Source organism: Polypterus senegalus, chromosome 12 (assembly GCF_016835505.1).
Source record: "Polypterus senegalus isolate Bchr_013 chromosome 12, ASM1683550v1, whole genome shotgun sequence".
In the NCBI taxonomy this organism is placed as follows: Eukaryota; Metazoa; Chordata; class Cladistia; order Polypteriformes; family Polypteridae; genus Polypterus; species Polypterus senegalus.
In genome coordinates this window covers 138,935,153-138,947,778 of record NC_053165.1, presented here as the reverse complement: position 1 = coordinate 138,947,778, position 12,626 = coordinate 138,935,153, and the positions used below count along the sequence as shown (strand labels likewise).

At 40.0% G+C, this 12,626-nt stretch overlaps 1 protein-coding gene across 2 annotated transcripts in view; it reads right to left on the bottom strand.

Annotated features, from left to right (window-relative positions):
* The window catches only part of LOC120541702 (nuclear receptor ROR-alpha A), a 558,859-nt gene that overhangs the window by 163,830 nt on the left and 382,403 nt on the right, over positions 1-12,626 (bottom strand). The window contains exon 1 of one of the 2 annotated variants that reach the window (XM_039773583.1): positions 2,796-3,359. The exons of the other annotated variant lie outside the window; for it this stretch is intronic. Coding sequence (XP_039629517.1) covers positions 2,796-2,937 — 142 coding nt within the window. The 5' untranslated portion in view covers positions 2,938-3,359. Of the gene's footprint in view, positions 1-2,795; positions 3,360-12,626 lie in introns of those variants that run through there. 2 annotated transcript variants of the gene reach the window in all.

Genomic DNA, 12,626 nt, shown 5'->3' with positions numbered 1-12,626 from the left:
AGATAATGATTATTCATACATTATTTTTTTGTATATCATATGTGTACCACATAAACATATTGAGATATTAATTTGTATTCCCTTACTTATATATGCAATTAGTATACATGAACAGGTCACTATACGCATACAGCACAATGAAAGATTCATTGATACACTGAAAAACAATATATTTGTTTTCATCTATCCACCCATCTTCCAAACTCATCTATTCAGAGCAGGGTCACAGGGAAGCTGGAGCCAATCCCAGCAAGCATCAGGCACAAGGTAGGAACAATCCCTGGGCAATACCTGTGTAAAATACTGGCTGTACACATTAAGATGTTAATTGCTATTCCCCTACTTATACACAGTATTAGTGTAAATTAATAATGCACTGTACATACATTGAGATACCAATTGATTATGCCTGCAATTTACATGTATAAGATACTTCATACATACTGCAAATTGAAATATTTATTATTTTTTCTTTTATGCAGTATCAGTGTACATAATTATGTTACTATATTTAAATACTGACTGACTATTCACATATTTCAGTGCAATTAATGCATAAGTATATGGTATTTTATACATACATTAATTACTTTGTCTAATATACTGAGTGTGTGTATATATATATGTAAATTAAGTTTACATGTACAGTATGAAATATTTTATACATATACTGAGACACTAATTCATGTTTTCTTTTATACAGTATTTGTGTACACAAATATGTTGCCATATTGAGACACTATTTATTCACATTTTATTGTACAGAAATAGTGCGTAAGTATATAGTACACTACACACATTTTTAATTGATTATTCCAACAAATTAGATATATATTCCAACTTAGGCTTACACTATAGGTGTATGTGTAAGATACTCTATTCATATATATATATATATATGTGTGTGTGTACATTAATATATATCCATAGAAATAATCATTTTCTGTTATAGAGTGTTAGTGTACGTAAATGTTATTATACTGAGATACTGATATATACTGTATATATATATATATATATATATATATATATATATATATATATATATATATATACATACACACATATATACACGCACACCCTTCTATATACACAGTATAAGTGTACCTAAAAGGCACTATATATAAAAACTGAAATAACAGTTTTTCTTTTACACAGTATTGGTACACAAAAGTATGTTACTGTATTGAGATACTGACTGATTGTTTCCATATTTTTCTACAATTAGAAAGTATATGGTGCACTATACATATACTAATTGATTAATCCTATACATATTTTATCTATAATTCATAATATAATGTACAGATATTGATACACAAATTATATAGTATGCTATATGTGTTTTCCTCCTATTTATACAATATAGGCGTACCTTAATAAGGCACAATACACATACATTGCGATACTGTTTTTCCTACAGCACTTATTAGTTTATACATGTATACTTTTATTCACTGAATTACTGATTCTTTATTCTTAGATGTATGGTATCAATGTACAGGCACAAGACACAGCCTTAAGATACTAATTATTATACATTAATGTACTAATTATTATACATTAATGTTCACATACTGCCTAACATGCCATATACATATAGCATGCTATGTTATTGACGTGCATGTAAACATATTTATTTTAATTTGTTTATTCTTCTGCTTACAGTATGAACATACAAGTGTCAACTAATGTATTCACTTTCAACTCCTGTACACATACACGTAAGGATTCTAGAAGTCTAACTTTCCAAACTCTGTTTCCACTCTTTATTTTATCTAAGGCATTTTATAATATCGTTAAAACTGAAGGTAGATGTATGTATTCTGCCTAGTGCTTTCTTCTAACCCTCTCAACGCCGATAAAATACAGACATACGGTTCACGTTTAGCAGTCGCAATTAAGGAAAGCACACTAATGCTGTCCCTAATACGTGCACGAGTATTTGACAAAGAAGACAAGAGGTAAATAGTACTTTGAAAGTCAGACGGGTGGAAAGTGTGAAAGTAAAGGCGGAAAGTCACCAAGAACCCTCATGAAAACAGCGCATCGTTTTCCCAGTTTTTCCCTGGCAGCTCGTCTTCATTTATGGAGAATGACAGCTGCCTGATCTCTTTCACAAGCATGGCCAGGTTAGTGGAATTAAGCCTGCTCAGTCCAGTGTGCTGGATCTATAAAGACACGAAGGATAAACAAGCCCTGTTCCCATGGATGTGCGTGTGCATAAGCCCTGAAGCTGAAAAAATAGGTCAGTGGAGCACAACACACCAATATTAAGTAATAAAAGTGTAATGCCTGCCAAAAGTAACACTGAAAGAGCCAGGAGTGCACTACGCAGCTTGCGAGCTCATCGCGCAAGGAATTCTCAACCTTTTTTTCCATCTGTTTATTCACAAATCATTCCTACTTCACTCATGCCTTTGTGCCCCCAAATCATCCCAAAGTGTACCACAACTTCTCCCAACATTTCGCACGACAAAATACAACTCCGTTCAGTACGACCAAGATTAAGACTTTTGAGAAATAACTGCAGAAAAAAATTTAAAAAAAGGCTCCAGGATAAGCGCAAAGTTTCCCAATGTCGGAGCCGGAGTGTGCCGTCATAACGTTCAAAGCAATAAGCTGTCACAGTCTGCTAAACGTAGACATGAGAAGTGCTCCCTCTCTTTTTTTCCCCCAGCCTATGCATTAGAAGCTGGCATGCTGGCACCCCCGCCCCCCTTTTTTACCCTCAGCCACTTGTTACACTTGCTGTCAAAGGCTCCACTGCCAAATCGCGCACGGTCTTCCCTTACCTTTCATAGCTGAAATCACAAAATACATCATTAAGCTCCAAGTCCATATGAGAAAAGTAGCACCAGAGCAAAAGCCCTTCACTGCTGTCTCAGCAGCAGCTGGCCAGCACAGCTCTGTCTCTGCCTCAGTGCATGACCACATGAAAATCCATGTGACTCTGACATCACTTCAAATATCTCTTTTTTTCTTTTTTTGCTCTCCGCCCTCCTGACTCTGACTGGCACAGCAGGCAGCCACTGCCGAGCCGACTCGAGAATGCCTCACTACGCCGCCTGGCCCACTTCCCACTGATGGCAGCGCAGTAGCTTTCTCTCTCTCTCTCTCTCTCTCTTTCTGCATCTGGCCAGGCAGGCGCACAGCGATCAACTATCTTTTTTTTTTTTTTTTAAATCTCTCCACACTGAAAAGGAAATCACAATAGAAGCCTGGTGCTTTAGTATTTTCAAACTTGTCAGAAAGAATCAGCCTGACGACAGCGGCAGCCCCCTGGAATGCAGTGCAAGCCGTGGGGCCCGAGCGTCCAGATGCAACTGTAAGCGTGCAGGCCCTGCCAGTGTAAGGCACTTCCCTGCTTCAATAAATGTTAATTAATAGTCAGATGAGCCAAAAGCCGGCTCCAGGTGTTTAAAGGAGCAGGGGCCATGTGTAGAGTATACAAAAAAAAAAAAAAACACATACGAGAAGACAGGACGCCTATCCGATCCGAGAACTTAATTGGGCTCCGTTTCCCCTCTCGGTCCTGGCATTTTAAATTTTGAACTAATCATTTTTATCGATGACTTGCTGCCATTGATGTGCGGCCACACTGCATCACTGCCACTTGAGAGGGAAGGAAGCGCTTCTTTTATGCACAGAAAGCCCTGCTTTATTATGCATGAATTAATCCCTACACAAACCGATGCCAGCTCTTAAAGGAGCATAATCCCTGAAAAATTAATCGTTATGCGCCGCAGTCTGTCTCACGGCGAAAAGCAGCCTGTGTGCATTTGTGCGCGAGCATTTTCCACCGTCCACCGCCACAAAGCTTTGTCACTTGGTGCAAATATGCCAGCATCTAATTCTTCTTGCTGCCCCTTCTTTTTTAAATCTATCTATAACGCTAAAGAACTTTCCTTTCTCGCAGAAAAAAATGTTTTAAAGATTCACGACACATTACTCGACTTTCTGAGCAATTTATACCCAGCGTCTGTTAAATGGCAAATGACAGGTGACATGCAAGGCACGCCGACAGCTAGGCTGTGGCTTTTATGTTTTCTTTTGCCTTTGTTTGTAGCAGACACAAAGTGCAAATGCAATCGAGGGAGGTGGCAAAGAACAGCAAGTGAAGATTTTTTTTTTTGTAACTTAAAACGGTGCAAATAAAGAAAAAAAAAGGATTTCGTCCCAAATTTGAAAAGGGTGGCGCGTCAGGGCAATACCGAAAGTCAAAGTCTGTCTTCTCCACACCGCACCGGCAACACTTCTACTACCTGGTCGCTCAAATTATTCCGCTTGCCGCGACTCACATCTGGTCAACGTAGCGATGAAATCGGACTTGACAGGTGCCCAAATGGCCCCGTTTGTTCCATTGAGGTCTCCCGGGAGACAAGTGCGGGGCAGTAACAAAACACAGCAGGTCGTCCGAGCGACACATCGAGATGGATCACAGTCGTGGAAGGTGGGAACAACACGTTCGACTGCCAGTTTAAATCTGAAGGAGCGGCCTTGAGTTTGCAAAGTGTATTTTTGTGTTGTATTGCTGCTCGTGATGTGCGCAGTGACACACTGGTATTGCAACTTTCACGATCCAGGCTGACCGATTCAAGTGTTTGGAAAGGTCGCTGGAAAATAATGAACGCTTCACATCAAGTTTCGCGGGTGGCAATGACAAGACTGAAGCTTTCAGTTAAGACCAATTCCAGTGCAGCACAACATCTTCCCATGACCTCAGGTTTAAGAGGTCAGGTAGGGGATAAAAAATCCCCTCTCGACATTTAACCCACAATATACATGCCTTTTATTTGATTGTCTTGACATTTTACCTGTGACCTATTGGCACTTCACAAATAAAACAGGTGCTCTATTTTAGATCTTCTATTCACTCCTACATCTTACCCGCGACTAGTGGTCAGGTAGGGGGTAAAAAAATACACCACTATAATAAGCATCCTTTTATTCATATCATCTGTACACCCTCCATAAGAACATAAGATATTTGACAAATGAGAGGAGACTATTCAGTTCATCAAGCTTGTTTATTGAGCTGAATGCTAAGCTGTCCTAATATCTCATAATATCGTATGCACAACAAAATAATACAGTCAGAGTGATGCATATGGTGTTATTTATCTTGACTTTCAAAAAGCTTTTGATAAGGTTCAACATGAGAAGTTGGGCATTAAATCAAAAGAGGTGGGAGTTCAGGGTGTGGTGTGTAGATGGGTGAAGAATTGGCTAAAACACAGGAAGCAGAGGTGGTGGTGTGAGGAACCCAATCAAAACTGACTGATGTTAAGAGTGGTGTCCAGCAGGGGTCAGTGCTGGGGCTGCTGATGTTTTTAATACATATAAATGATTTAGATAGGAATAGATAGATAGATAGATAGATAGATAGATAGATAGATAGATAGATAGATAGATAGATAGATAGATAGATAGATAGATAGAGATACTTTATTAATCCCAAGGGGGAATATACTGTAAATAACAGATTGTTAAAATTTACAGATGACACCAAGCTTAGGTGGATTGTCAGATAATCAAGAATCTGTTAAATCATTACAGAGGGACATGGACAGCATATACTTGGGCAGATTTGTGGCAGATAAAAGTTAATGTAAATAAATGTAAAGTATTACACGTCAGAAGTAAAACTGATAGGTCTGAAAACTGAAAGTACACCTTGTGAGAAGGATTTAAGAGTCGTAGTAGACTCGACACTATCAACTTCCAGCTGGTGTTCAGGAGCCATTAAGAAGTCTAAGAGAATGTCAGGTGTCACATGTGCGAGTAGAAGGCAGCTAAAGGGCCTGAGTAGTTCTGAGTGTACTGACTGTCTTTCTCAGTTAATTGCAGATCATTCTTGGGAAATCCTGCCAGGTTCTGGCACCTTTGATGATGTCACTTCTGGTCTTGATGACACCACTTCCAGGTCCGGCCCCAGAGATGACGTCATTTCCGGATCTGGCCCCAAAGATGATATCACTTTCGGTCCCGAGGACATCACTTCTGGTTCCGGCCCTAAAGATGACGTCACTTCCTGAATGGGCCTTTAAATATGCCATCTTTACTATAATGTGGGCAGTACTGTTTTGGAAATTTCTACATTTGCAGCCACGATACATTATACGGGTGGCTGCTCCAAACCGATAAATACAGGGGTTGAATTATTAGGAAAGATTAAAAGTTTCAGTTTAAGCAAAAAGAAGATTAAGATAAGAAACAACTGAAGTGTTTTAAAATTATGACGTGAATTAGTACAGTGGATAGAGATGGTGATTTTAAAATTAGTCCAACAAGAACAGAGGGACACAGTTAAGGGTAAATTTTGTACAAACATTAGGAAATATTTCTCCACACTGAGAACCACAGACACATGGAATAAGTGGCCATGTAGTGTGGTAGACTTTAGGGACCTTCAGAACCTGACTGTTATTGTGGAAAAATTAAGTGGATAAGAATGGCGAGTTTTGCTGAGCTGAATGGTCTGCTCCTGTTCAGATTGTTCTAATGTTCTAAAGTTTATTCAGATACTTCTTAAAGGCTGTCAGGCTTTCTGCTTTAACTCCATGTCTCAATAGTTTGATCCAGATTCCTACAACTCCTTGAGTAAAGAAGTGCTTCCTGGTTTCAGTCCTAAATGCACTTCCCCTTCATTTTTCACTGGTGCCCTCAGGTTTGTGATCCCCCCCTTTAGTTGAAAGAATTTTTATTGATCGACTTTGAATTTTGAATACCTGGATTTAGTCTCCATGCAGTTTCCTCTGCTTGAAACTAAACAGGTTTAATTCTTGGAGTCTGTCAGAGTACAACATGTCTTTCAGACCTGTGGCTTACTTGGTTCTTGTCTTCTGTACAGCCTCAAGTGCTGCCATGTCATTCTTGTGACGTGGTGCCCAGAACTCCACACAGGACTCCAGATGTTGTCTCACTAGTATATTACTGTATATAGCCTGAGCAATAAGTTCCTCGATTTATTATCTGCAGCTTTTATAATATAATTTAAACATTTTATTTGTCTTTTGGTAGCCATGGCACATTGCTTAGATGATGAAAATCTTGTGTCAACATAAATCCTAAATCTTTTGTAAAGTTTGTTTCCATCTTGTATTTATAATTGACTAGCTGTGTCTCCGGCCGAGTAGTAGTGAAACAGGACAAACTATAAAAATCAATAAACAAAAAGGTATCGCTAGCTAAGCAGAGGCAGGGTACATTCCAAAACACAGAGATAGACCAACTCACCAGTCCTGATGTCACGCTTCCCCCTCCACTCGGCCCGTAGCCTCTGTCTTGGATTAGCATGAATGTATCGCTCCTGCAAGCAAACTATGATTCTTAGAGCGGTGAGAGAAGTCACAAAATCGTCCACAATGTTCAAGCAAATTCTAGAAACAAACCTGAACTAAATCGGTTAAATAGTTCTCTCGTTAGCTAGCTAAGTGGATATAAGATACTCCCCAAGGCTGACACTAGAGTGAGTGAGGAGGGCCCTTAACTCCCATGGCCGGGGTCCGCTGCGTCTCTCTCGGTTTCAAGCAAATAAATTGGTACCACAAGCGAACTATGATATTTAGTGCAATGAGAGAAGTCGCAAAATCAACCGGGATGTTCAAGCAAATTTTAGAAGAAAACCCAATCTAAATCTGTTAAATGGTTCTCTCGTGAAAAACGGACGTACAGACAGACAGACAGAAGTTGGATTTTATATATATAGATGTGTTCCTATTGCTCATGTTGTTGCACACTTGGGAACGTCCGTTACACAGTGACTTTGGGTAGAAGGGGTTAGGTGGGGTGAAAACTTAACCTCTTGACATTTCATCAATAGCATCTGTCGGCAATATTAACCCAAGCATTTTTCTCAGCAAATTTGCTGGGTTCACGTAACATCTTGTTTGCAGAATTTTTCTTTGATAAGTCAGAACTTGGCCGTCTTAGACAAACTTTTTTTCCCCAATAATGTTTAATGAGGCCAGTGTGACATCATAAAGCTGTAGCAGCCAATGTCGGATGAGCCACCTCTGTTCCATCCTTACCAGTAAGCCGGATGAGACTAAGGGCTCATTTATACTTCATGCTCAGAACACGTACACTCGCGCATCATGGCTGCCATGCGTTCCCAGCATTCATTTGATGTGTCCTTTGAGCAGGTCCTCAGAAATTAATGTGACGCGTGCGTGAGTTGCACTACTAGCAAAAAGTCGGGGGGCACAGTGTGATAAAAGTCGGAATGTAACATCAGAGTCTCTGTTTACTCTCTACATGTGACAGAAAGCTGCTTTGAGAAACCTCCATGATCGATGTGCCTGCTTTGATGTTTGATGAATGGTTCAGTGTGGTGAAGCAAAATGCCGACAGTCAAATGCATCCTTGGTGTTTTTATATACAACCGTCTCATATTCCCCATCATAATGACATCATACATTTTAAAGGTCTCACATACCATCTTCTGTACTGTCTTTTTTTTTTTTTTGCACCTTCACAACATCAGAATGTACGGCAGTGTATTTGGGCCACAGAGAAAAAAAATAAGGACATGGTGAAAAGGTGAATAAAGTGGATGTTTTGTGAATAAAGTGGATGTTTCAGCTTTAATCTTGAAATGTCCACTTTAACCTCATAGTTTACTTTATTATCAAAGTAGACCATCGTAAACATCATCTTAAAACTGACCCAGTTGTTAATTACTACAAGCTTCTGGGGCTTCCTCCTGACCTGAGAGCAGCAATCACCAAAGAGAACATATTAAATATATTTTATAATATTATAATATTCCAGCTCCCTGCACATTTAGAATCTTTAGATTTATACTTGATATCATTTTCATGATGAAATGCATTAAAGTATGTATGTTACATTTTACAGATATTTCATTAACTTCATTTAAATAATGAATACTGATAATAATTACACATGTTGTGGCGGCACAGTCTGCCTCGCAGGGAGTCACGACCCTTGCGTTCCCTGCGTGGAGTTTGCATGCTTTCCTGGTGGGTTTCCACATTGTGCTTCCTTCCAAAGACATGAAGGTTTGGGGATATGGTGACACAAAAATGACGCTAGTGTATGTGTATGTGTGTACTTGTGCTTGTGTTCACCTTGCAATGAGCTGATGACCCGTTCAGGGATTGTTTCTGTTGGATTTATGGATTTAATCATTAAACATCCTTTTCAGAGATATCTGAGGCAAGGTGTCCTCAGAATTGAATGGATGTTTCAGGCAATTCACAACACAGAGAAGCCAAACCCGTTCTCACCGTGATGATATCCTGCACTGCCACCTGGTGGAATCTTCCAAATTTACGTAAAGTATGCACGTAAGCATAAACAGTACAACACTTGCGTAGCAGTAGCGTTCGCTGGAGCGTGCGTTGCATCACGTGAATGTATAAACCTGGCCTTAGTCCACCGTTCACGTCACTTTTCCATCAGAGAGCTGTTAGTAGCAGCAGAAGTGGTGGTGGTGATGGCCATTTGATGGATGTGTGGAGAGACTTTATCCAGGTTCAATGAAAACAGCCAGACATAAGGTGGCAGTAGCAGCAGTCACTGCAGGTGGCTGAACCAAATGATGACTGACTACCTGGGGTGCATTGGTGCACATGAGTCTATGCAACCTGATGACTCCATTGAGTTGTATTTCACGAGCTGCCAGCTCACTCAGTAAGTGCTGATAGAGCTGCATTATCTGGCTTCCAGCTTTATGTCAGAGCGGGCTTTCAAGTGCTGCAGTTGGGGTCAGTGTGTGAAATTCATAAAAAATTAATGAGTCCTTAGTCAGTGGAGGCTTTCAGCACCCTATTGCTGATTCCAGGCACTAGATGGTTCCCTTGTCTGTCCCTATCTGTTGCTCTCCCTCTTGCTTTCTGTAAATCTTATTTGCACTGGGGATGTAAGGTTCAGGTCTGTCTGAATTCATGCTTCCTACACCTGTTGTCTGCAATACATTTTACTGCCCTGATTTTAAATTCTATCACTGTTTATCTGTGATGTATCTGTGGCGACCAAGCCTCAACGAATACGTGCTTCTTGCTCCTGTTACTACTGCCTGCAGGAAATTTTATTGCTCAGATGTTAAAGAGGAAGGCCTAAGAGAAGGTTTATGGATGTGGTGAGAGAGGACATGCAGGTGGTGGGTGTAACATAGCAAGATGTGGGGACCCCTAATGGGAGCAGCTACAAGAAGAAGAAGAAGATATTAAATGCAATCACTGTTTATCTCAAATGTACTGTATCTTTCGTAGTCTGGCCAAATGTCCCGTTTTTTTTTGGGACAGTCCTGTTTTCATGAGTAGCATCCTGGAATCTAAACAAACAGTTGCATTTGTCCTGTTTTTAGCAGAGTCAAAACTAGAAGGGGGACCTACACCCCACCTCAGTTCTCCACGGGGGATCTCCACCTTTGATTTAATTTGTTTCTACCACATTCACTGGTTTAATGAGTTGTGCCCCATTTAACAACCATGAAAATCTGGTCAGGATATATGATCCTTGTTATCTCAGATGTATCTGTGTGGACAAATCCTCCACAAATTCCTGCTTCCTGCGCCTGCTGCCACCATCTGCAAGGAATTTTACTGTTCTGATATTTAATTCTATTCATTTTTAATTATATTCACTGTGGTGGCACAGTGTTCACAGCTCAGGTCACATGTTTTATCCACAATAATTGGTCCACCATAGTTCACAAACACTTCTCTTGCCTTCAGAGACACTTTAGAGACCATTACACTCCACTCAGAACTAGTTCATTGACATCAATGCATTTTGGAAATTTCTGTAAAACTTTTCTACAATTTTGCCAAACTCAAATCAAAGCAAATTCAGTAGGGTTCACTCATTACTATGTTGGTGCCCTTTTTGTAGATTGCCAACACACCCCTTGCATGTTATTCCATAACCTCAGGTTTATGAGACGTAAAAAGTCCTCGCACAGCATTTTACCAACCAAACAGGTGACTATGTGGTGCTCCATGACATCAGGTATAAGAGCTCCACTGGAAGAGTAAAAGGTCCTCTTTCAACATTTCACCATCAAAGCACATAATATCAATTAGGAGAAAATCTTTGATGGGACACGGTTACTAGGACACAAGGAGAACTGTGCAAATTTAACACAGAAAGTCACTGGAGCCCAGTGTCCTGCAATAACCACTGTGCCTATCTGCTTTGGATTGCCCCCTAAAAACTGTCATTGTCAATGCCATCCCTTGCTGCCTCTCAAGTTACAGTATATGATATTTGTTTATTTTTCTTTTGTTTTATTCTGTCCCTACTGTCAGGATACTGCATCTTTTCAAAATATAACAAGTGTTATAAAATTAAATTATTTTTAGAAGTATAAAGAGAGCAGCGAAACAAAACAAAACTTCTCTCTCTCTCTCTCCTCGTGTTATGAACGAAGCACTATAACTGACGACGCTGCTACATTGTGGTATAAAGTGCTCATTGTTTCTAGTGTGTAGCATCGAGGTTACCCAAACATAACCACCACAAAATTACAAAGGAAGGAACTTGAAAGACGTTCGAGCAAACCGTCAATGACAAGTGCCACTATAAAACACACAAAAGTTTTAAAAACTTACATAGTATTGTCATTATTACTAAACATTTGGCTGACACATTCAGCAAAGGCTACTTACTAATTAAAATGTAGTTCTGCATTTTAACACATTCTTGATGGATACAGAAAGTGGCAATGTGCTGCACATTGATGTTCAAGCAAGAATTTCACTGTTCACATGACAATAGTACTACCGCTGTTACAAGAACAGCATATGTTACAACTACGGACTTTTTTTTATATATATAGTGTTGTGTTCAGGCAGATTAAATGTATTGTTTAGAGTTACACCAAAGGCTTTTGAGTTTTAAGGTTGGTGTTTTGGCCACAATCCCACACTGCCTGCCTGCAGGATCAATACAAACCAGCTATTAATCAAGGCTGAATTTAAAACACAAAGCATAAACAGTTCTTGTGAAGGCATTGAAAAGGAAGATTCACTCTTCATACGTTCCTACTGTCTTTAATGAGCCGATCACGAGGGAAGGCCACAGTGCTTCTTCTTCTTCTCTTGGCTGCTCCCATTAGGAGTCATCACAGCAAATCACCTCCTTACATATCTTTCTGTCCTCTACGTCTTGCTCTGTCACACCCACCACCTGAATGCTCTCTCTCACCACATCCATAAACCTCCTCTTAGGTCTTCCTCTTTTCCTCTTGCCTGGCAGCCCTATTCCTAGCATCCTCCTCCCATTATACCCAGCACCTCTCCTCTGCATATGTCCAAACCAACGCAATTTCACCTCTCTGATTTTGTCTCCTAATCGTCAAACCTGAGCTGACCCTCTAATGTACTTGTTTCTAATTTTGTCAATCTTTGTCACACCCAACGCAAATCTTAACATATTTAACTCTGCCACCTTCAGCTCTGTTTTCTTCTCAGTGCCACCGTCTCCAAACCATAAAACATAGCTGGTCTCTCTATTGTCTTGTAGAACTTCCCTTTCACTCTTGCCGGTAACTGTCTGTCTCAAATCACTCTTGACACTTCTCCACCCACTCCACCCTGCCTGCACTCTCTTCTTCAACTCTCTTCCACAATCCCCATAACTCTGTATCATTATCC